Source organism: Neodiprion fabricii, chromosome 3, assembly GCF_021155785.1.
Source record: "Neodiprion fabricii isolate iyNeoFabr1 chromosome 3, iyNeoFabr1.1, whole genome shotgun sequence".
NCBI lineage: Eukaryota > Metazoa > Arthropoda > Insecta > Hymenoptera > Diprionidae > Neodiprion > Neodiprion fabricii.
Window position 1 is genome coordinate 20,164,746 of NC_060241.1, and position 23,168 is coordinate 20,187,913.

Genomic DNA, 23,168 nt, shown 5'->3' on the forward strand with positions numbered 1-23,168 from the left:
GACGGAATTTTTATTTTCTTCCAAACTTGTATTACGTGAGGGTCGTTACAATTTTCCAAAACACGCGCGGAATAAGGATTCGTTGAATTCACCAAATATGGTGATCAAATATTATACGTCGAAAGAAGCACTTTTAAAATTAAAATTCATAAGTGATGAGAACTCGGTAATTTTGGTTATTGAATGAAACGATGATTATTTAAATCAACACAACAGTTTCTTCGGCATATTTGTTAAATTCAACTAATTCTTTTTTGATACTATCAGGCGTGCTTTCCACAAACTCGAAAAAAATCTACATTCTTCAAGATCATTCATTAAACTTTGATACGCAAAATGGTATCATTAAAATAAGGTTTCAAGAATTCTTTTTATCATTTTTAATCACACGCGTCGGTGTGCCATTTCTCCGTAGGTAGGACTTCAGACGAACCAGTCAATATATTTTACTAAAATTATAATGGAAAATAAATTACGGTGACGAACAACGGAGATATTGTGCGTGGTTGTAGTCTCGTAAAAAAGTAAACCTCTATGGCTAAATATAAATCACATCCAAAAATAATATTACTATTTTACCAATTATTTTTCAAACTGTATCATTCGCTAACAATTTTCTCATTGGTTGGCTGCAATGAGTAATTTCCACCCTGGAGTGCAACACTTGTGATCTAGGCGTGGACTCCAGACCGGACGAATCTTCACGTGATGTTTACCGATATAGTGGCTCACTGATTGGCGTTTCCCCATTGTGCCGAGAGAGCCTTCGCTTATAGTTGCCATTATTCTCTGCGATACTTCATCATATTGTTGTCCGTTTGTAGTCCGTAGATTTTGGTAGCTTCCGGGTACAACGCTCAAGGGAAAAGGGGAAACAAAGAACAACAACAAAATGAAATTAAAAAAAAAACCTTAATTTGGAAAACATACTTTTGCCACCTTTCGGAGTATCGTATTCGCGAAACATTTCAGAATCAGGCATTAAATAGTCCTCAGATCATCATGCGATCCATGAATTAAGCCGTCCAAAATTCATGAATCAATTTGTAACTGGAAAAGTCCGATGCCTCTACGTATTGTATACGTAACGTATATTGTAAATATAACTTCGGTTGCCTATCTGCCGGTGAAGAGTGAAGAACCTCGAAGGAAATCGTCTCTTTGAATAAACCAAGATATTCCGCAAACAAGGAAAGACAATTATTTTCTAAAAGCAAAGTTTATCGCATTATAAGCTTGACTTCCGCACAACGAGGAAGAGACTGGAAAAATCCTCACGCTGCAACTTCTACCGCCATCCGACGTTGACCGATGGACATGGAGGACTCGAGACGTAGGCGTTGTACGGCAATAAAGTATCGTACAAATTCTGGCACGCATTGGGTCTCGCGACGTAGGCAGACCCACGATAGACGGGTTGACACCTGGCACAGGGTACCGAAGGTGTGCAAGGTAAGCATGGCGGAGGGCACGGCCTGGGTTGGCAGGGGCAAACGGGGGGTGGCCGGGGGCAGGGCGCCTTCTTATCGACAATTCCAACGGTCGCGCTTCCGGCAGCCGATCTGCGCCTGGCGCACTTCCGGCGTTCCCCGCAGGCGAGCGGATTGCCGCCCTCGCCGTCGGGTTTCCCACATTTTCCAACCTTTCCCTTTTTGTCCTTCTTGTTGCAGGTTCCCTCGCGGCCGCAGAGCGCCGGTTTCACGTCGCACGACGCGTTTGCGTCGTCTCCCCCGTTTAAATCACTGATCCCAGTTCCGCTTCCATTTGAACCGTCAGTCCCTCCGCCTCCGCCTCCGCCTCCGCCTCCGCCTCCACCTCCGCCTCCGCCTCCACGTTGACCCCTACGCTTACCCCCCTTCCCGCCCTTGTCACTTTTTCCTGACTTTTCACCGCCCCCTCCGCCTCCGTCTTCGCCATCGCCGCATACCCCCGAATCCTTGCCCTTATCGTCGGCACCCTGGATTTTCGACAGGCGAGATTTATCACTCGCGTCGCAGCAGCATATCGTGTCTCTGGGGTCCCTGGGCGGAACGAAAGTCCCGCTGCCCCAGCATCCTCCTGTTAGTTCGTCCAGGGATATTTCCCTGCATTGATACGGTAGTTTCTCGCTGGTTTCCTCCCGCGCGTAGAACAGTCGTTTAGCGTCTTCGGGCACCTCGATTTCCGATATAACCGAACGGCCCAGGTGGGTCAGTCGGAGGTAGGCGGTCACTTTTGCGCCCGAGTCGGTTCCATCCTCGTTGAGAAGGGGGTGAGTATCTTTCGTCGACCTTGACACGGGCTCACGGGGATGGACCGCCGGCCGCTTTCGAGCGACGTCCTCGTTCCGGCGCTTGACACCCTCGATCACGCGGTTGAAAAGGTCGGAAACGTCGACCCGAGTGATCCCCACGCTTTCCGACGACTGACGTTCAAAATACTTTGACAATTCCCTGTGAACGTAAATCTGAAGCTCGACGTTCTCCATCGGTTTTTCCAGCGACGACACCGGGATGGGAAACACCACAGAAACCCCACCGTTGAACGGTTCCACATCGCTGTTCGAACCCCGGTACACTTGGTAGTCTGCTCGCTGGGGGTACAGGCTCGTCCAGTCTTTGTCCAGAAGACGGAACATCATCACAGTCTTCTTCATCACAGCTCTGTCGAACTCCGTCACTCGCGGAACTTCCAGCTGCCTCAAGAAAAATCCGCTTTTTAACAAATAATGCTATACTCATTTTTTTACGTGGAATCGAGTCATAACACTCGCCCACTGGCATGTGACCCAAATGACAGCCCGTAACAAACCGTGAGGTGTGCTCACGGTTGGGTAGTGTGATTTGTTTCCGCATATTGACCTAGTAGGGAGCCTCTCATTATAAATATTTTCAGGGTACCGTAGATGATAACAGCAATAAATGTAAATCGCTACAAATGCGCATATTCCGGTGTGTTAAGGGAATTAGACTATACATATACATGAGGAATATGTTAATAGTTCCAGTATTATATGCTGGCAGTTAGAAATAGTCGATTTGCGACGCAGCGTCTGAGAACGTATGCATATTTGGAACACCAACTGCAAATTAATTACTAAAGGCATGATAAACTTTGTGGGCATCTCGTCGCGTCAATGTTCACAAAAATACCAGATAATTTTATCTAACATAACCTTTCAAGATAATATTTCGCGGTATTGCTAAAACCGTTCGTTCCATTCTTTTCCAACATCATTTTTCAAATGTTCGTCAAAATTGGCACGAATGCTTGGCGAAAAAATGGAGAAACATTTTTTAATATATCTTTACCGCAAAGGATTCCGAAAGACAGGCTCACCTGCTCGACAGAAATTTCCAACATCATAAGGTCCAAGTCTGAAGCCACGATCAGAGAAGACATAATTTATCAGGGTTGGATGAAATACAAGAATTTAGAATATGTTATTTCGTAATTGGTTTCCTATTACTACATGTGTATTTTTGTAATTATCTAAATGAATTTTTTAAATAAAAATTGTTACTTATGCCAAAATATGTTCAAATCAGAGTGAATACAGTTGACTGATGATTTAACTCAATCAATAGAAAGATCGATAATATTGAAGGCGTGAAGATAGTCGTTGGGTACGAAGATACCGGAAGTTTTCTGTGAAACTTACCACTCAACGCCGTTAGATATGAAACCAAAGTTACATTCGAAGACCGTACTACCATTTCTGAAAAGATCTAATTCGGCAGCTGACGCTAAACCCGTAATCGGATAGCGATCCATAGATTAGCACTCTCTTTTCAAAAAATGCTCTTGACGCCGACGATGAATCTGTATCCTTATAAAAAACTAAAGTTGTTTAAATAATCCCGAACAAGAGACAAATACTATTATAAAGTAAACACGATTTGCAGACGCCTCACAGACGGATTCAGCCTGTACAGGAGGATACTCGGATATCCTTTTCGGTGGACAGGGTTACGGGGATGGCAGGCGCTCGGCTGTCTGAACGGAGCGACACGACGCGACGAGGACGAACTGTTATTTTAACTTGGCACGTTCATATATATGGTAATGAGCCCCTGCAGAGGAGATTTATTACTCGAATTACGTGTAAACGGGGGCAACGCGCGGTGCCTGGAAGGAGTCTTATACCCGACGTTAAATCCCTCGTCGACCCCCGCGTCGCCTTCTTCCATTCCCTAGCCGCTACAGAGCCGCCCGTTTACGGAGATAATTGAATTTCTGTTGGCGACTAATGCTTCCGCTTAATTAACTCTGATTTCATTGTAATTAATACAGAACGCCAATAATTCAGTATGTAGATATAACGAACACGAAGGCACCTGTACCTACACACACATATATATATATGTACGTAATATATATATATATATATTGTGTGTGTGTATATACACGTACATATCTATACGCAGACGTGATATCTACGTACAAACGACGAACGTTGCGCCGGATGTACGAGACGTGCTGCAGTATAATAAAGCGTTTTAATAATTCCTCGGTAATTTTTCACAACTTTCTCTGCACATTTTTCAAACATAATATATCATAAGATGGTATATGTACGAAAATTTTCGTCAGAATTTCTCTCCGAGGGAAACTTTTAATCACAATTTATCAGAACTGATCGATTTGAAATTCTTACGATTCGCCTGCCCGGTGAGATTGTGGTCTGTAACGAATTCTTTTAACCAAATTTTCTGTACACGGTGAAAAGATACGGTAACACGATTAGCGAGCATTGTGGCAAGTAATATCGGAATATTCTATGATCAATTACGATAAATTACCTTCCTGACTGCGGACTTGGCGATCTGATTTAGTATGCGAGAGAGCTATGGAGACTAGAAGAGACACACAACAGATTACTCTGCGGAACCCCCGCAAAGTAGTTGTGAAACTTTGATTTTAGACCGTCTCAAGCCGTCGCTAAGTGCCGAGGGTAATCTCGCGGCTCCTGCTTCTGTTACCCCGGCTCCTTCTATCCCTGCAGATGCTGCTGTGCCGTTGTTGCCCCGGATCCGTGAGCTCGGCTTCTACTGCTACAAGTTCTTATCTCTAAGCTAAGTTAGACTAGACTAGGGGCTGCCCAACCCCGCTCTGACCCTAGAACCTGGTAAAGGGATATTTTCTGGCGAGGGTACAAAAAGCAGATATCTATGCATGGTACATATATCTATATACCTATACATGCGAAGGGCGTGGGGGGAAAAAGCATGCAGATCACCCCGGCGATCAGTCTTCGCGGCCCAATTCGAAGACGAAAGCTTTTTCTTTCTCATATATTTTTCACGTACTCTCCTCATATTTATATCAGCACCCAGCCTGTGCAATTTATTCCGCATTACTCGGGAAAGTGCTTTTGCAAAAATAGTCTGCGAATAAGAAATATTGCAGAAATATTATTCAAAGATATTTTCTTCGCGTTATATAAGATTAGACGAAAGTACTGGACGATCTGTGAGTGGTAAAGAATATTGGAAAGAAATTTTTACCGCAGAAGAGACTTAATGAAAATTGGAAAATTTTGTTTCAGCCAAGGATGAAATCTGAATGGGCTGGACTGTATTTTGTACTCTTGATAAGCCTCCAGCTATCGAGCACCGCAGGCACATCTCGTTACAAGGTAAGAATGCCGCTGCCTTGAAAGCCTTTACGAATATTACACGTAACTGAAGAAAGCAATAACCTAGAGCTGTGTACCGTGTAGACGGGTACGTAAAATCTATTACGGTCAAACGAACGGTGAAACGAATCGCCTGCAAGACGAGCGGAATACCTATAACTATATGCATTGCACCATCTTCGCACAAATTCCTTGCAAATAATTACAAACTTCGAGACGGTACTTTTTTCAGCATCTCTATAACGTGTAGTTTGCCAATTTATGCTTCGTCATTGAGTACACCGAATGTTTCAGCATTCTCGACGGCATCGCGATTACACCGCAGCTTCGACGGAATCTCCGATCGTCGTCGATCGAGCTTCTCCCGCGGTTTCGCCGTCATCTAGTCAGCCGGATGATCGTAGAATCGTTTCGAGCAAGGGCAAAGGTAAGCAAACTGTTGAGTGGAAAGAGTAAAAGAAATTTCGAATAACCTCGGGGGACGGTTTATATCAATGCATATAGATACAATCTGTACCGTTTTATGATGATTGTCAGTCCGCTTTAGAAGTACTGAATCTTGAGAACGAAGCAAACGACGCAAGTGAAGGTTATCGCGGCGAATATTTGTATGCCGATCGTAACTTTCATTTTCTGGCAGATGATCCTTACGGTTGCTGAGATTTTTTTCTTTCTTTCTTTTTTTGTTTTTCATCCACAAAAGTGTAATTTTCGTATTCACGCAAGTTTGTACACGACGAGAACAATCCAGAATATAAAAGCCACGCCGACGAGGATAACCGTTATCTGCACGCAGACGCACATCCTCGCACATATTGAACGAATACCTTCATCATTCTGTCACTACGCTTTTTTGTCTCGACGACAGATGATGAGACGAGAATGTCAAACAAAGGAAAACAACCGTATAAAATTCAAAAATATTTACATTTCTCTGATATTTCTCTGGGGGATGTATGTATGATTGTATGTACATCTGAAATAGAATATATCAGCCAAACATGAGCTCTTAAGATTAAAAATTAAAAAAAAGTGTTTCGGTAAATTTGTAGAAAACAGTCTGCAGACCGACAGTCACACTGCATTTCCAAATACTGTGTAACGATTTGAAACGGATCATCGATATTATAGCTTTTGTTCATATTTCCATTATTTTAATTTTAGTATTTTAACGACTATATTTTACATAGACAACAATAATAATTTCGTAAATACGCAATGTACGGCTATCTCTTACGATGAAATCGTTATAAAATATCGATCTTTGGCCAAACAATCTCCTCGTAACCGTATCCGGCAATTTTCCTCAGGCCCTTGCCTTGGCAAGTATTGCGGTGCTGGCAGAGAGTGCGAAATATCTCCGGACGGGGAAGTCGCCCTTTGTATTTGCGTGAGACGGTGTTCCCGTCGGCACCGTCCGGTCTGCGGAAGCGACGGAAGGGTCTACGCAAACCACTGCGAACTACACCGTGCAGCGTGTAATTCTGGTATCCCGCTAATCGCCAGTAGGCTCATGCGATGCCTACATCGAGCAGGTACGAGGGTTTGTAATGGGCTACTGTAACGATACCGAAATCACGGCGTTGCACACTTGTGCATCTTTCAATACGATGTAGTACGTGTGATGTTTAGACGTATAATACAGACATATGACTAACTTACAGACATCAAACTAATTGATTGGGTATATACTCTTATCGAGAAATCTTCAACTCAGAGAAAAAAGTCACTTATTGTAACTAAATATTTTTTTCAAACCCTTCGTTCAATCTAAAATGAAAGTGCGTTCGAGGTAATCGATATTTTTTACGATTTCGGTATTAGAACTAGCTTTTTTTTTTAGTAAGAAAATATAATAATATCTGGGGAATTTTGGTGATTAAGAAAATGAAATAAATTTTTTTTTTTTATCTAACCAAGTAGGTTTGTCCTTCGAAGCAAAAAACCGATTTATTTATTATGTTGAATGACGAAGGGTAAACAAAATATTATTTCAAGTCAAATAAGGAAATATTTCAATTTATAGCAATACCAACATTTTCTCCGAGTGTTTAGCTCATTAATTACGTACAGTCATCCTGCGATCGCATAATTTTCGATGTCGCACGTTTCAGACGATCGCCCTCCGGACGCGCCGCGAGTTCTGCCTGTTGGAACCGCCGCGAATCTGACTCTAAAACCGCCTGATCAAAAAGATACGGGGCAGAACGACGTCAAAGAGAATACCATAGACACGGATAGTTATTATCTGGAGGATTGCTCAGCGCAGGAATACGAGATTATGAAGGTGGGTTGGTACGCTTGAAGAAAATATAATTGCGCGGAAAAAAGATGTGTAGGCATAAAAAAATAATTTTTAAATTGCTTTTAAGAATTCGCAAACTAACGATTGCAATTTTGAAAAATTAATATTTTCACCGATTTTCGGAAGTACAAATTTTCTGGCTACCATTTGATTTCCCCAATTTCTTGAGCTTTCCAGGTTTCAAAATTTATGGTGTCTTTTCATTTATCCCACAGGATAACCTGCTGTTATTCAATCACGCTAGACTCATGGCTCAGGATAACCACAGCAAGGAGTATCTTGTCAGCATAATGTTTTCGCACTACGATCAGAATAACAATGGGAATTTGGAAAGAGAGGAGTTGGAGCAGGTGAGATGATCGTGTCTGTTATGCAGTTACGTCGATATCGTAATTAGGTGCGATTTCCGTGAGTCAAAAAGTCAGATAAAAATTCGGGATGCGTTATGAAAGATTTGACAATATAATAATTGTTGAATCCTTGCAAGGTATTATAAAATCAATATAATGAGGCTAGACGTCCTGCAGAGCAGTTTAAAGGGTCGTCAACTTATATTACCGTATAATACTGACCAACGGGGATCGGATATCAATCATATTTTTTATTACCCCACTTCCCACTTCAGTTTACGAATATGTGTCTCCCAGATCTCTTCAATTTGAATACCGCACTTGTTGCACAATCAAAACGTATACGGCCTCCGTGACGAACGGTAAGCGCGACGTAACACGTAAAACATACAACGACCATTAATACCGTCACCTATATGACCCGTTTCACTTTGTCATGAATGTTTCTCTGGGAGATGATTAATGATTTTTTTACATGAAAAGGGTGCGTCACCACAACCCGTGAGCAGAATATAAGCTGCTGTCGTTATGGTGTCGCAATTGGGCGACAGCTTACATACAAGTCCGAGGATCGAAAGAATCTTCTCAAGCTTTTCTACCATCATTATTGTAAATATTGTTTTTGTTATTCCAGATTGCACAGCGCGAAGACCTGGAGCAGCTAAGCCGAGGTTGTTCACTGGGTCACATGATAAGTTACGACGACGCTGACAAGGATGGACGTTTAAACATCAACGAGTTTTACATGGCATTCAGCAAACTCTACAGTCAGTATGATCAATGTATGAAATATACGGGAGTACGAAAGTACCTACACATCAGTATTCAGTAATACCAAAATCACTTACTAATAATAATAATAAAAATAGTAATACTCATAAATCTGTGACGAGCAATCTAGTGTGACGGGTCTCCGAATTTCATATTGACTTCCAGGCGTATCGGTAGTCTCCCTGGACAAGTCGCGAGAGGTGAATCATGTCTCTGTCAGGGTTGGCGACAACGTTGAAATCAAATGCGACGTTACTGGAACACCGCCACCGCCCCTTGTCTGGCGTAGGCACGAGGCCGACGTTGAAACCCTCGCCGAACAGGAGGTGGAGTCACTTTAGTCCGCTAATGTTAATCCCATTAGACGCATTCAATGTTCGCATCCACTGTGTAAATGTTTCTTCGAAATTATACGTACTGTGTACCAAGATTCTGTGAAATTTGCCATTCTGCACCAGCAGATAGACAACCGAAGCTACATCTGAGGTCACCATGACCCAGGGGTTAACCACTTAAGCAGTCGTTGTGTCACCCCTTACTGTAGTGATTTAGCAATCACTGTAATCACGTTGTCATCATAAAAACATCTGCAATCTAACAAATTATTTTTTTAATTGTAATCATTTGCAATCATATCGCAGTCATTGTGATTGCAGTAAGAAAAATAATAATAATAATAACCTGCACCAAAAATTTCTATAGCATTTAGAGCATGTAACGACTGAATTCAGACTAGAGACTGCTATTAACAAGACTATTAATTTTCCCGTCTCGCTTCCCATTATCAGCTAGGCGAAAAGAGTACGCATTATATTTTGGTATACATTATTTAACTTGTAAAAACATAATCACTGATGATTACGTATAATTGCTGTTCTTTTGTAATCACGGTAGTAATTTTGGCCAATCTCAAATTCTCCGTGTCATGCTAAAAACGTTGGACTTGATTCTTGATATACTCTACAAATAAGTAGCAAATCCATTGACTTTATACGCGAATTGATTTTTGGTATGAGATCACTTTCTGTGACGTATTGTAAGGTCTGATTAAACCAGAGAAACAGACTGTACCACCATTTCTAAAAAGATATGATTGAGAAAGTCCAGATTTTGGTACTGAACATTTTTCAAATGAAATCGAGCTTCACTTTCCATCAGGCTTGATATTAAGGTCGTCAACTTGCTCCTGTAATCGATGATCTTCCAGATCCGAGTTTTCAACGACGGAAGCCTCTATTTGAAACGAGTCCAGCTCGTCCACGCTGGTAACTACACTTGTCACGCCCTGAGGAACAAGGACGTAGTTCAGACGCACGTGGTGACGGTTCACAGTGAGTACGGCGCTCCTAAAACTTTCTTAAATTGTTGGATAATCAGATTGCGGTTCATCTTCCGAGTGTCCCTCAACTTCCAGCCGTCCCTGAAGTCCGCGTTACGCCACGACTCCAGTCGAAACGACCTGGTGAAGAGGCCACGATGTGGTGTCACGTGGTAGGCGAGCCTCTGCCTCGCGTCGAGTGGCTCAAGAACGACGAACCCCTGCGCCTCAAAGAGGGCGACGACGATGACGACGAAGCCGTCGGGGATGACGATGGCGACGATGGTGAAGATGACGATAGTGGGAAGTACGATGTCGTTGGTAATGGGACCAGGCTTGTCGTTAGAAACGTTGGATACGCCGACACCGGCGCCTACATGTGCCAGGCTACGAGTGTGGGCGGGTTGACCAGGGATATAAGCAGTTTGGTGATTCAGGAACAGCCCACACCGAGTGCGTAATCCCAGTGTGGAAAATTTTTTACTTGAAAATTCAGATACTATACGAAAAAAATTGGTGAATTTTGGTAATTTATATTTCGACAACCAAATATTCAATTCGAATGGGGCGTGTTTTATTAAAACGTACATTACAGACTTTGCTTTATTTAGATATTATTTTCATTGATAATAAAGTCAACTATTTCGCTTAGTGACATATTTTGCGGTGTTCAAGATATTTCGAAAACTGCTCCAACGACTTACTTCAACTTTAGACAGTTATTCTTGAAAAGTTTATTCTCTTGGCCACGATTCCATTTTTTATCAACTTTGCGCTTCCCTTGTTTCAGAGAAAAAAGATAATACAGAAAATTGTTATTATACAAATCACCCCGGAAACGAAACGTTGAGTTTTCATTATCTTCACATTTTAATTTTTTTTAACAGAACCTGACGCAGAGGATAAACTCTCTAAGAATACTGTCTTAAAATAAAGTAAACCGGTGGCGCTGTTTTTAAGATATCATAGGCACCGTAAAACATATCATTGATTGTCAGCGCATGCGCGCAGTACAGAAAAGAACACTTAACTCCTAGGACTTAAAAGTGGTCTTGTAGTACTCTGCGCATGCGCATTCGCATACTCACTCGACCGTAATAGAAACGGGTACTTTGTGTAGGGAAAACACGCATGGAAAAATGCATAAAACATGTTTGCGTTTTATAAAAATATTGAAACGCAGTTCGATTACCATGATTTTGAATAAAACAAACCCCAATCGAATTGAATAATTTTTTACCCCCATGCGTATATAACCCCGTATCAAAATTTCTCACCATTTTTATTCATTCTTTGGTTCAACTGAAATCCGATTTCAGACTTCTGTGATAGACTAACTAATTTTTTTCGACAATACACCATAGAGTCAAAATTGCCAGCCTCTTCGTGAGAGTTTTCAGTCGCATTAAATTTCGAAGCGTGCAAAATCTCCACCAGAGCAATGAATTTTATTTATCTTGGGATGCAGCCGCTGCAAGTGAGGAGCGGAGGTTTTTCTCCTTCCACGAATGGGGTATATCAATTTACGAGCCATCCGCCTGCCGACTGTATCATCAAATCAGGTCTTCGGATATTATTCCTGGAACACAGGTAAAGACACGTATACCTAATATCGTAGACTTTTCCTATCACGTACAGAGAAGAAAGAATTAGGAACCTTATTATGAATAATAATGGTTTTTATCCCCTTCTCTTCCTTCGGAATAGGAGTACGTTTGTGGTGAAAAGAGCGTAAGTTGTTCCTGGGGAAGGGCGATCAACGTGGCAAATCGGTACGTGTACGTAACTCAGCCGGAGAAGGACCGCATCTTGGTGATCAGTAAAATCCAGATGGTGGTGGTCGACGTAAGTTTTCATTGACTGCGCTTGCATCTTCAGCCTATTTTAACCGACCATGTTGTAAGCTATATTCTGTTACAACCAGATTAATAGTTTTGGAGATGTAACGATATTTGTAAGCCAAGTTATAAATATAAACATGAATCTTCTGCAGGTCGTCGCAACCGATAAATATCCCGTCGAGCTGCACTACGTTCCAACACTTGACCAGGTCTGGCTACTGAATTGGAGGAGCATGCGGGACACCGGGATAAAAACCGTTCAAGTGATCCGGGACGCGGCTCAGAAGCGAAAACACCGGACCGTTCATCCAGAACCAATCGACGGCCAATTCGACCTGGTCAAGGGTCTCTATATACCAGGGCACCAGGTACGAGTCGTAAAGTTGTCAGTAATAATTTGCATCTCAATTTCGAATTAAAAAAATAACGATTAAAATGTATTAAAAATTATATCTCTTCACCTATCACAGGAAATCGGTCATACCTACAAATATGGATACGTGACCCACACGAATCAACGAGGGATGTACAAGCTGGATCTGGCGAATATGCGATACACAAGGAGCGTGGATTTGGCACCGTACAGCTGCGTCCCGACGAACATTCAATTTCCCGCTCTATGTGAGTAAAAAATTCGGAGAAATTGGCCGTTTAATATTTATTACTTTATCCCGTCTCAACAAGTCCAATATATTCAAAACAAACCATTTATCTTCTTCGCAGACGGATTCGTTATTCTTCAATGCGAAGAGCCAGTTACCGGGAGAGCGACGGGGCAGCTTCTTCTCGATTATATCACGGATGCTGTGCTCGCGCACAAGCCTGGACTCGTTGGAAGGCCTCTGATATCCCCGGACTCTCGTCATCTGGTCACCCTCGATAGACAAGAGAGCGGAGTCATCCTCGTAGTACAGGAAATATTGCGTGGGTATCTTTGCAGTAGTTTATCATTGCCGAAGGGCCATTCCCTCGAGAAAGTCAGAAGAAATTTAACAATTGGAATTTAAATTGTAAATCGACGGGACTCCACTAATTTGAATGTTTGTTGGAATCACGGGAAATTAATCGAGATTACTGAAATCATTCGAAATCATTGAAAAACATTTGAAAATGACACGATAATGCCGAAAAAATCGCGCAAATTGTTGCAAGTTTTACGGTAAACGCCCAAAAGTTTCCAGTTGATTTCTATCCTATTATGGGATGTCCTTGGTATCTAGTGATTTGTTCTGATTTTATCGAAATCAGAAAAGCCTAAAACGCTAAAAACTCATCGGAAATCGGAGCGATATTGCAAATCGATGAAAGCTACTGAGTATACCGAAAATCAATATAATAAACTGAAATCATTCATTTGACTCCCAAGTGAATGGCCCTTCGATTATTCCCTTTACGTTCAGTATAAAAATTCTATAACGGGTATAATTCTCCTTAAACTCCAGCGAGCGGTTTGAAATTTTCGTTCGACGTCAAGACATCTCTCAACATAAGCGACATCACTTTTTATCCATCGCAAACAACCCACGGATGCGATCTGTACGCTTCATCGACGGACAAAGAGGATATTCTGTTTTTGAATTTAGCCACAGGTATGCAACCCAGTATTTCTGCTGATGCGAAATTGCAGGGAATTAACGGTGCAAGGAAAGTTCTATACCAATTTACAACGGTCCGCGAATTCCAATTACAGTACTCGCATAGTTTCAACTATTAATAATAAACTCGAAACCTACGAACATTAATCTTCATTAAAGAGCTTATTTCAACTCTATCAAAGTTCCGAAATTCCAACGAATTTATACCTCGCACCGTTGAACTCTGAATTTGACGAGAGCACCGTCGCAGTGCGTGACTAAAAATCATCATAAATCCGCAGGAAAAGTTGAGATGATCACAGGCGTAGGAAAAGCAATGCCGACAATTCTTGCAAAATGGGGAAATCCGAACAGACCTATCGTGGATAGCGGAGTATTTGGTCGATACATGGTGAGCCCCTCGAGCGAAGCCCTGTTCGTAATAAACGGAGAGACGCGGACGGTAAATTGTGAAATCGGCGGGCTGGTACGACCGAGTGCCGTGGTTTGGCTGACGGTTCCGAATCATTAGATATTAACAGAGGCTGATCCCCATCCCTCTCGTTCCTTTCGTCTCAACTTAGTTTTAGAAGGGAAAAATATCGTCAACGGTAACGATGATGTGAATTGCCGTGCCGACTCAATTTCACCTTTGTGTGTTACGCATCTTCGGTTAGTTAGTAAATAATATGAGTGAGTGTAACGTGGTAAGAGCGAGGAATTTGATTCCTTGCCGAAAACAAGAAATTCCTTTTTAAACGGTATTACGATAAATGTAGCGAAGGATAATTGTACGTTTAACACCTCTCCCCCCTTGCCATTTCCCATCCTTTTCCACAAAATCAACACATTTTAATCACCGTACCACCACGACACACGCGAGCACTTTAAAACTTCAATATATGATATATATATCATTTTCATATAATAATTGGTAAGATACACACCGTACACAATAACTAGTGATAAAGTAATAGATTATTATTATTATATATATATATATATATTATTGAAATGTTTGAATATAGCATTTTTATGGAGTACTCGCCTGTTCGCGGCGTGTGTAATTTAAAAAATATATAGTGGTTAGATGAGACTAATCTCAACGTTTGACGATAAATACAAAAAAAAAAAAAGAAAAAGAAAATTGTGAAAAAAAATGTTATTTTGTATCGAAATAATATAAAGTGAAAAGAAAAGTTTGTAATCCAGAAAAAGAAAAAATTAAAAAAAAATACAACTATTTATGAAACAATACTTACTTCTCGATTATTTAACCCTCTCATTTTCACTTTTCTACTTGTTCGACGTATATTTTAATAGTTATACCAAATACACGTTACTGTATTATTATTATAATACAGGTATTGCTGAGGCCAAATTCTTTTCCTCCTCAGTTTATCTGCAGTATTTTGGTATAACCAAATCTTGCTATGCATTTATTATAATAATACAATTTACGGGCGTTCTTTAAAAATTTATTTTACATTGTCTTGGATGATTTATTCCAATTTTGAATACCTATAATGAGATTCAACCGTAGATTTAACAAAAATGAGATATTTATTTCTTCATTCATTGCACCTTCCCTACTTTATTTCAGTGCACTTTGCTGTGAAAGCTGGTGGTGACGGTTTTTATCAAGTACCGATCATATACGCTTCTCAAATAGGCAATCGAACTTTACAGAAATTTTCCTAATAAATTACGTTTATCTAAGTTTAATCCGAGGTTTAGTCGAATAGAGCGTCTATATAATCAACTATAGTACAAATTTAACATAGTAATTATAATATAATTTCACATACTTCATGAGAATGATGTTCGTGTGACTTTACGCCACGGTATCGAAACTGATGTATATTTCCACGCATAATACGATTTTCCTTCCTCGTCCTATTCTTAATCCACCACCACTATTGTAGATCAAATTTCAAAAGCAACAAACCAAAATGCATCTTACACCGTGGTTACGTATTTTTTGCTATCAAGATCACTCGCCTATTGGTTGTTTCGGTTTCGTTTATCATTTTCAAGGGCAACGGATACTAGACCGATTCCGTGACAAAATAGTGACCCATTATGATTTATAGCATAATTTTTTCCCTTTTTCTTTCATTGTTGAAGTTTGAAGGCGAAACATTAATTGAACTACAATATAAACGTACCTAGCTGTAATATGTAATGTACTGTAATAATGCCGTATTCATGATAAATGAACGATGTATCCATTATAATATATTCGTTGAGTAATACACAGTTGGTACGACACCTAACAACACTTCGACGATGATCTTAAAACATATTTACTGGAAAAACACGTATACCGCAGTGGCGTCAAATAGAAGAAAAAATCGCTTACATCTCACCGCGGCGTTATACCCGAACTGAAAAAACCGCGAATCATCGTCTCTGTAGTTAAATGTTACAAGGTTTAGCACTCGTACCTTGACGACTGTAAAACAATATATACGCGTTGCTGAAATCTTCCTCCTGTGGCTTCTGTCGCGTTGTTACTTCGTCGTTATAATAATGCCACGTGTCCGTTCTAGGGTTGCGAGCATACGCTGTGTAATGTCCGGCTGATACACCTATGAAAAGACGTGGGCGTTTGGTGGTAATTTGTTTGTCAAGAAAAATAGAAAAATTACAAGGAATGAATTTTCGAAACAAACTGAGATTTTGTTTTGCAACACGCACCTCCGAAGTGACAGACGCAGGCATAGAGATCATAAAGGTGCCTTCCGATGCCGAGACCAACTAGAGGGAAGGTAACCTTATCGTCAAGCTTCATGCTGACACATTCATAGAACACGAATCTGTGGTTGAAAATTGGGTAAAATAAAACATTGCATAAATCTGATGCAAGAATTGTGTACCTCAAGTTGCTTCAAAACCTACCGTTTAAGGTATACTATAAGGAACTTAGGGTATCGGTGGACGGTTAACGTTTTTGTAGCACACTGATTGTGCTCACATTTTGGACAGAACCAAGGATTGTGCTCATCCAATGTCTCGCTGAAAACAAAAAATAACAAAAAACAAACGATTACACATTAATTATTAACATACAGAAGGATTCTAAATAAATTCGAGAAATAATACCTTTGACTAAATGCTTGCAGGCAATCGTACAATGACAGGGGACGATGAGGTCTCTGTTTACTGACACTGACGTGATCGACAGGTTGTATGATATTCGGTACTGTATCTGTATATCGTACCGCAAGTGTATCCCCATTTTGCAACGCTATCATCCCCGAATCCGGCACTCGACAGCCCGTACAATGGGCGGTGTACATGCAACGGGAACAATGGTGACCCTGGAAATATATAACCAGAATTTATTGCAAATTCTTTAGGAAGATCTGATAATTATTAATAGAAATTGACTTATTATCGCGCCAACAAGGTTTTAGAAGATGTACTCACCTGTCCGTCAACAAAATGTATGCTGTAGGGTGCCTCTTGCGGCACAACCTTCTTGACAACGTCGTACAAATCCTTAGCATTAACCCTGGAAGGTAATTTAACTAAGTGTGGATAACCGTAGAGCTTGGTGCCTTTCCGATTGTTGGTTCCCTTGTTACTGTCGTGCCTTAGGACCAGTGGAACGTTAAGGTTACGAATAGCCGGCCTCGGGCGACCAGTTTGATCAATCTTAGTAAAAGAGGAGGCCGTCACGAACGTTGAACAAACTGGGCAGATTTGAGGATCCGTTTGGTTCTTGAAGTAGTTCTGTTGGGCAATACGCACTCGTCTCTCAACTCTCTCACTTTAGCTTTATCCCACACATGTCGGACCATGGATGATGCGGGGGATCCAAGTACGGAGGCGTGACACCGCAAATAAACTCTAACTCTCTTGTTGCAACAAGCAACTGGAAATTTTCCATAACAAATCATACGTACCGGGACGAAAACAAATTGGTAAAGCTATTTGCCAAACAACGCCACTATCAATAAATGAAGCGGGTGAAGTTGAGAAACATAAAGGTAAAGGCAGAAGAATCCAGGGAATACTCACTAAAATTTTTAATAATCTAATCGCATTATGTTTACAGTCCATTTTAGAAGACTGAAAACAGCAGTGGAACTGTATATTTTAAGAGTGAATAATCCCTTGCAAAATCAAAAAGTCAAGAATCATATATGGGTAATTTGCCATAGCTAATCGGAATTGATTCAGAAATAAGATGAATAAATGATTGAAAGCCCTCAGTAATAAGGCAGCATCAGACTAGTCTGAATTGAGTTCTGCGAGAAAAATATCGCAGCTTGCAGATTGTACTAAAACAGCTGGTCACACGGGATTCCAACTTGATTGAAGTCGCCTCCACAGGTTGCATACCTCATGTCCCTGCATCCCTGGCAATGACAAAATCAAGCTATTTCTGGTTCCCGTGCACGCTATTATAGCGTCACCCTGCTAGAGCATATAGCGACCTTATCTCAGACCTTCCCGAGGCTGGTGTATGGTAACAAAAATGTACCTTGCTTGTAAGCCTCTGCTGCTAGATTGACACTGCCTTGTCTCATCATTGGGCATTGTGACATTTGAATACATTATTTTTTTCCCCATAAATTATGAAGAAATGATAAGAAAACCGTGCAAAGAGCAATGATCGACTCATTAAAGTATCTACAGGAACTGAACACGATAAATGTATTTTCCTTGCAATAACAAACGACAGTCATGTGTGTAAACGGGTTAGGCATTCGGTAAGGCACGAGAAAATATAGGTAATCAGAAATTTTTTAAGCAGGCTCACCTCGATGCAGAGGTCACACATAATAAAATTACAGCCACTTCCACCATGCTTCTTTAGATCCCCATCAAGTTCTTCCAGGCAAATTGTACAGGGTCCGATTTCTTCACTTACGCCACTTCCTGTATGGCATGTTTCGGTTTCAGTCACGCAATCTCCACCGCCATCAGACACTGATATATATGCGCTCGGAGGATCAGATAATTCAAACGCATATATCGACCGGTTAGTGTCATTTACGTATTTTAATAGAGAGTTGTCATCCTGAAAATAAAATTGCATCGTTAGGATTGAGTTGCTGATATTGCATATCAAGGTCAACGTGATTACAAATTGTAATTAAAATATTTGTACAGCAATAAGTAGCTCTGCTACAAATACTTTAAGCAGCAGAGGTGTTCTACTGCGGTTTACGTTTCTTTTGGAGGGCAGTATCGGCGAATACTAAAGCTTCATAATAAGTCACCTTCTTGACCCTCCTTAAATAGGCTTTGGAAAAAATAATTCGAATTGACATATAGGTAAAAGAGCAAACAGTAGTTGCAAATGAACATTGCATGTTTAAATTAAGCAGAAGCACGTACTTCCAAGTATTAAAAAAAAAAAAAAGAAGACAAATACAAAATATGATCTACGTATCACACAAATTAAAGCAGTGAACAACATCGGCTTTTACCAATATCCTAGCTATGTGATTTTCTAAGACCTCTGCTAATGCAACATTAGTAGTGGCAACATCTGTCTTTCCCAGAGTTCGCAACAATTCTTCTTTCAGTTTTCCGATTCTCGACTGCTTGTTCAGTGAAACAACGCAACGTGTGGGCGCGCCTCCGATAGCCGGGATATACGTCACAGCCAACTGCCTCTCCATGGCTCGAGGGAGAGGCACCGAAAGGTACATGAAGGGCTCATAGGTGACAGAGATGTGTTTGCAGACTGCACAGACGACCTGTATCGTTGAATTCGATTTTAAAAAGTTGATAAGAGGAACAAGAATGATTCAATTTTACGGAACAGATATGAATAAACGTTTGCAAATCAAACTTCCTACTTTTATAAGTTGCAAATCTACTGCTAATTCTCAATACCGCATATTTGTTGAGAAAATAAGTAAAATGTAGAAACGTTCACAACATGTTAAGTTTTTACTTTTTTTAATAAACCAACCGTGCTTTTAAATTGCCCTTGGAACGTATCTACAATCACACTTCTATTCTCTGTGAGATGTTTTGCCCAGTGTCTATCGGCCTCAGCCTCTGTCTCTCCTTGAGTAGCGATCGCTCCATTCTCACAGTTAAGTAGCACTCTGGAACACTGCGACTCACTACCCCCTAGTCCATCTTTCCGATGATTCTTTTCTTGATCATCTAGCCGCATTCTCTTGACATTACACTTTTCAAGACCACTATCACACTCAGCGTCAGATCCACTAGATAGACAGTCAACACTGCGATTGCCAGCCTGGACGTTTACTTCTTTTATTCGTTTGATACTGATACTTTTATTGTCAAAGTCATGATTCTCGGTTAGATTCGAATTTTCTAAAGCATTTCTACGGATATTTTCTTTAGGAAACTTTTGAGAGTCATAATGAATCTCGTTGTTGCTTTCCTGTGTTGTGACCAAGAAGTTAGCATTGCTAGTTTTAGCATCCTTCAAAATATCATATAAACCATGATAGCAACTGACATTGTTGGTCGTCAATACATTATCTAATTTGTCTAGTCGGAAATCATTTCCGTTCAATGCGACATCCATATCTGGATCTTCTTGCATTTTATTGTGAATAAAATTAGACTTCGTTTCCACTATTTCGTCTGAATCCAATGTCTCCTCATCATCATTTAATAGCGATCCTCTGGGCGAATTTGCTGCACTGTCTGTCTCAGCCATCGGTGAATCTGAATCTTCAAACAATAGTAATTATTATTTTTGTTGTTATTATTAGTACAGTATGATGATGTTTATGTACTTCAAATGGACAATTTTTTCATACATCATGAAACCTATCTGAAGCCAAATACACTGTAAAAGTATAAACAATGTAACTTATAGGTATACCTTACCTCTGGGTGAGCCGGCCATCGTGACATTTGGGCTGTTTGGACACTCAGGAGAAGGGAGGTTGTCATATATTTCACGAGGTTCGACAGGAATGGAGTCAGCACCACTGACAGAGGTAGTGAGAGTCGTATCAGGAGGAGCCAAATTTTGCAGAGGCTCATTTGAGTCGTTTAATTCAGGAGTAGTAGCAGTAGCAGATATTTCATGGTTTTTTGTCAATTTCGCAGTGTTCATTTGCTCATGCAAAGAGTCTAATAGGAGAGCTAGAAACTCCTGACAGTCATGCTGCAATAAGTTCAATTGTGGCTATTCAATAGTACCAGAAAAACTTTGAGGAGGTTTAGCAAATCTTATACAGTCACTAACCTGTCTGTAGTCTTTGAATTGCGGATGATAAGTTGCAAGTGCCTGTTTAAATTCTGCTGGCCTGATGACGCTATACCTGCCGGACCACATCTTCCCTAAAAGCGCTCCAAAGTGAGCCATCAACGATCGTGGGTGCACCATGGGCTTATCACAGCTCAACTCTGAATCAAGGAAATGACGCAGCACTGGGGGAGTTGCTGTTAAACATTGCAGTCCAGCAGCCATAAAACAAGTGTTCCCCAGATTGCGAAGACCACACACGCCTGGTGGCGTTGTTACTTCTGCTTAACAAATTCAAAAGGTTTTATATGAGCTTGTAACTACAATCAAATTTACACACAAAAAAACTTGCCAGTCTTTTATCCTGCTACACCAATGCACTTACCGATCGCAGAATCATTCTGATCATCGTCAGCCTCAGCAAAGAGATTGTTGAGCATTGGCCCACCAGGTGGAAGAAAAGGGCCATGCTCGACGCCAATCAAGGAATCCCCAATAGGGTCAGCACCAACGTCGACAAAATCCTCTAGTCCCGGTGGCGGTGGCAACGGAATGACACAATCACCAGTGATGACATTAGCTTCCGTCCTAAAAAAATCATTGTGAGAAATTTTGAGGAAAGTTTAGTAAGATAAAAGAAAGACAGTTGCAGCTGAGGGTGTCTCACCACGTGTTCTCAATGCCCATGTTGTTGCTGGCGGATGGTATATAATCCTCTTGAAGAGTAAGATTATGGTCGAGAGAGGAAGCCAGAGGACTGAGTCCCGTTGGCTCTGGGGCGTCCGGGATTTCGGATACTCTGGGCGGTTCAATCGCCAAAATACCTCCTACTCCTGCGTCGTTGACTTGGGTGTCCATTCGGACCGTGCCAAAGTCTGGAAACCAGACACGAATTGAGTACGAAAGACGGATAAAAACGGAGACAAAGACAGAGACAACGACCCGCCTAGTAATTCTAACCTATCATATGGGGCGTCTTTGTCTAGACTCTGCGCGGCGAAAATACCATTCAGTTACGAGCAAATACCGAATTCTTAGAAGTTGAAACACGTTGTCTTTTTTTTAGTCGTGTATAAGAAACCGAGATTTAAAAGACGGAGGCCGAAGCTCGTCCCTGCCGCGGGCACAGAGTCCCGTAAATCAAGTACAAGTCACGCTCGTCGTTCAATAAGGAATGTTGGGAATTAGAGAGCGCGTTATTCGCGAGTCGAAACCTGGTCGAACAAAAGTATCCTCTCGCAACGCTAACGTAATTTGTATTTACGTCAATACGCCACGTATCCGACGACGGTTAAGGCGAAACTTTGATAGCGCGGTGAAACTTTGTTTTTATGACTTCTTACAATTCTACCGTGAAATCCACCGAAGCTATTTCGCTCGCAATCACGTCAGGCCGCCATTACCCCCAGAAATCAACATGTCCGACGTGGTGTGCAGAACGGGTGGGAAGACGTGGAAAATTGTGTTTGCGCGAAAAACGAATTGAGCAATGGTCATGAAACCAGCTTATAAGAATGAAATTCTTGAAAAAACATGCAAACCGCGAATCACTAACACTAGGAAATCAGAGAAAGAAAATGATCATCAATTTCATCTATGCTGTAATTCCAAATAGCGACGATCGGCTAACTGTGGACTGACTGAAGACTGCTGGCTTCGTGCAGCTTTTCTAATTGTAAATCAAAAATGGACGAGATAAATTCAACGTAAATTCTTTGTTAAATAGCGCCCTCTGCGTCCTACCCTGCAGGCTCAATTCGAGTCAGAAGATGGTCGATACTGTGTGTTACCATCACTTAACGCTTCTACCCAGATAATGTAAAGTCAGATATTTGACTATGGGTGCGATGCTACTATCTCCATAGAAAAGTAATATAGCTATTTGTGTATAAGCGATGCATCCACGTACATTAAGTGAAGATATGTAAAGACATAGCCTTATGGGACTTTTCGTAAACAAAAATGGACGAGATAAATCCGTCGTAAAGCGACGTTGTCTGTGTCTTTCCTTGCACGCGCAACTCCATCCGTCAAGCGGTCGGTACGGAAAGACGACAGGAACTGACGTTACCATCGCTCGCCGCGTGTACCCAGATAGCAACAGGCAATCGTCAGCAGAAAAATAATTTAGAAAAATTTAAAGTTTATCAATGTTCCTTGTTTCAACTTCTAGTCATATTACCTGGTTCAATTG

At 41.1% G+C, this 23,168-nt stretch overlaps 2 protein-coding genes and 1 long non-coding RNA gene across 9 annotated transcripts in view; 1 reads left to right on the plus strand and 2 right to left on the minus strand.

Annotated features, from left to right (window-relative positions):
* Nucleotides 1-14,984, plus strand: part of LOC124177128 (follistatin-related protein 5-like) — a 44,612-nt gene extending 29,628 nt beyond the window's left edge. The window contains exons 2-17 of one of the 2 annotated variants that reach the window (XM_046559168.1): nt 5,528-5,617; nt 5,912-6,044; nt 6,928-7,152; nt 7,732-7,904; nt 8,138-8,272; nt 8,907-9,054; nt 9,209-9,369; nt 10,251-10,374; nt 10,458-10,814; nt 11,830-11,951; nt 12,069-12,206; nt 12,355-12,570; nt 12,673-12,823; nt 12,926-13,126; nt 13,645-13,791; nt 14,079-14,984. In XM_046559168.1, the coding sequence (XP_046415124.1) occupies nt 5,534-5,617; nt 5,912-6,044; nt 6,928-7,152; nt 7,732-7,904; nt 8,138-8,272; nt 8,907-9,054; nt 9,209-9,369; nt 10,251-10,374; nt 10,458-10,814; nt 11,830-11,951; nt 12,069-12,206; nt 12,355-12,570; nt 12,673-12,823; nt 12,926-13,126; nt 13,645-13,791; nt 14,079-14,308 (2,745 nt within the window). In that variant the 5' untranslated portion in view covers nt 5,528-5,533 and the 3' untranslated portion in view covers nt 14,309-14,984. Of the gene's footprint in view, nt 1-5,527; nt 5,618-5,911; nt 6,045-6,927; nt 7,153-7,731; nt 7,905-8,137; nt 8,273-8,906; nt 9,055-9,208; nt 9,370-10,250; nt 10,375-10,457; nt 10,815-11,829; nt 11,952-12,068; nt 12,207-12,354; nt 12,571-12,672; nt 12,824-12,925; nt 13,127-13,644; nt 13,792-14,078 lie in introns of those variants that run through there. The other variant, XM_046559169.1, reaches the window with a different exon arrangement.
* LOC124177130 lies at nt 7,105-9,710 on the minus strand. Its single transcript, XR_006869527.1, has 3 exons — nt 9,462-9,710; nt 9,148-9,388; nt 7,105-7,175 (listed from the first exon to the last, which is right to left on the minus strand). It is a non-coding gene; the product is annotated as an uncharacterized LOC124177130 (long non-coding RNA).
* Nucleotides 14,985-15,320: 336 nt separating the features above from the next.
* LOC124177127 lies at nt 15,321-22,587 on the minus strand. 6 transcript variants are annotated; one of them, XM_046559164.1, is made up of 13 exons: nt 22,318-22,587; nt 21,642-21,849; nt 21,360-21,562; nt 20,975-21,255; nt 20,611-20,893; nt 19,712-20,454; nt 19,221-19,493; nt 18,548-18,808; nt 17,209-17,514; nt 16,882-17,099; nt 16,678-16,794; nt 16,477-16,595; nt 15,321-16,367 (listed from the first exon to the last, which is right to left on the minus strand). In XM_046559164.1, the coding sequence occupies exons 2-13, from the start codon at nt 21,830-21,832 to the stop codon at nt 16,195-16,197; spliced, it is 3,168 nt and encodes a 1,055-aa protein (XP_046415120.1). In that variant the 5' UTR covers nt 21,833-21,849; nt 22,318-22,587; the 3' UTR covers nt 15,321-16,194. The 6 variants fall into 6 exon arrangements, with proteins under 6 accessions (XP_046415120.1, XP_046415122.1, XP_046415123.1 ...); XM_046559166.1 differs by having other exon boundaries at nt 22,239-22,587; XM_046559167.1 differs by having other exon boundaries at nt 22,530-22,548.
* Nucleotides 22,588-23,168: the final 581 nt, after the last annotated feature.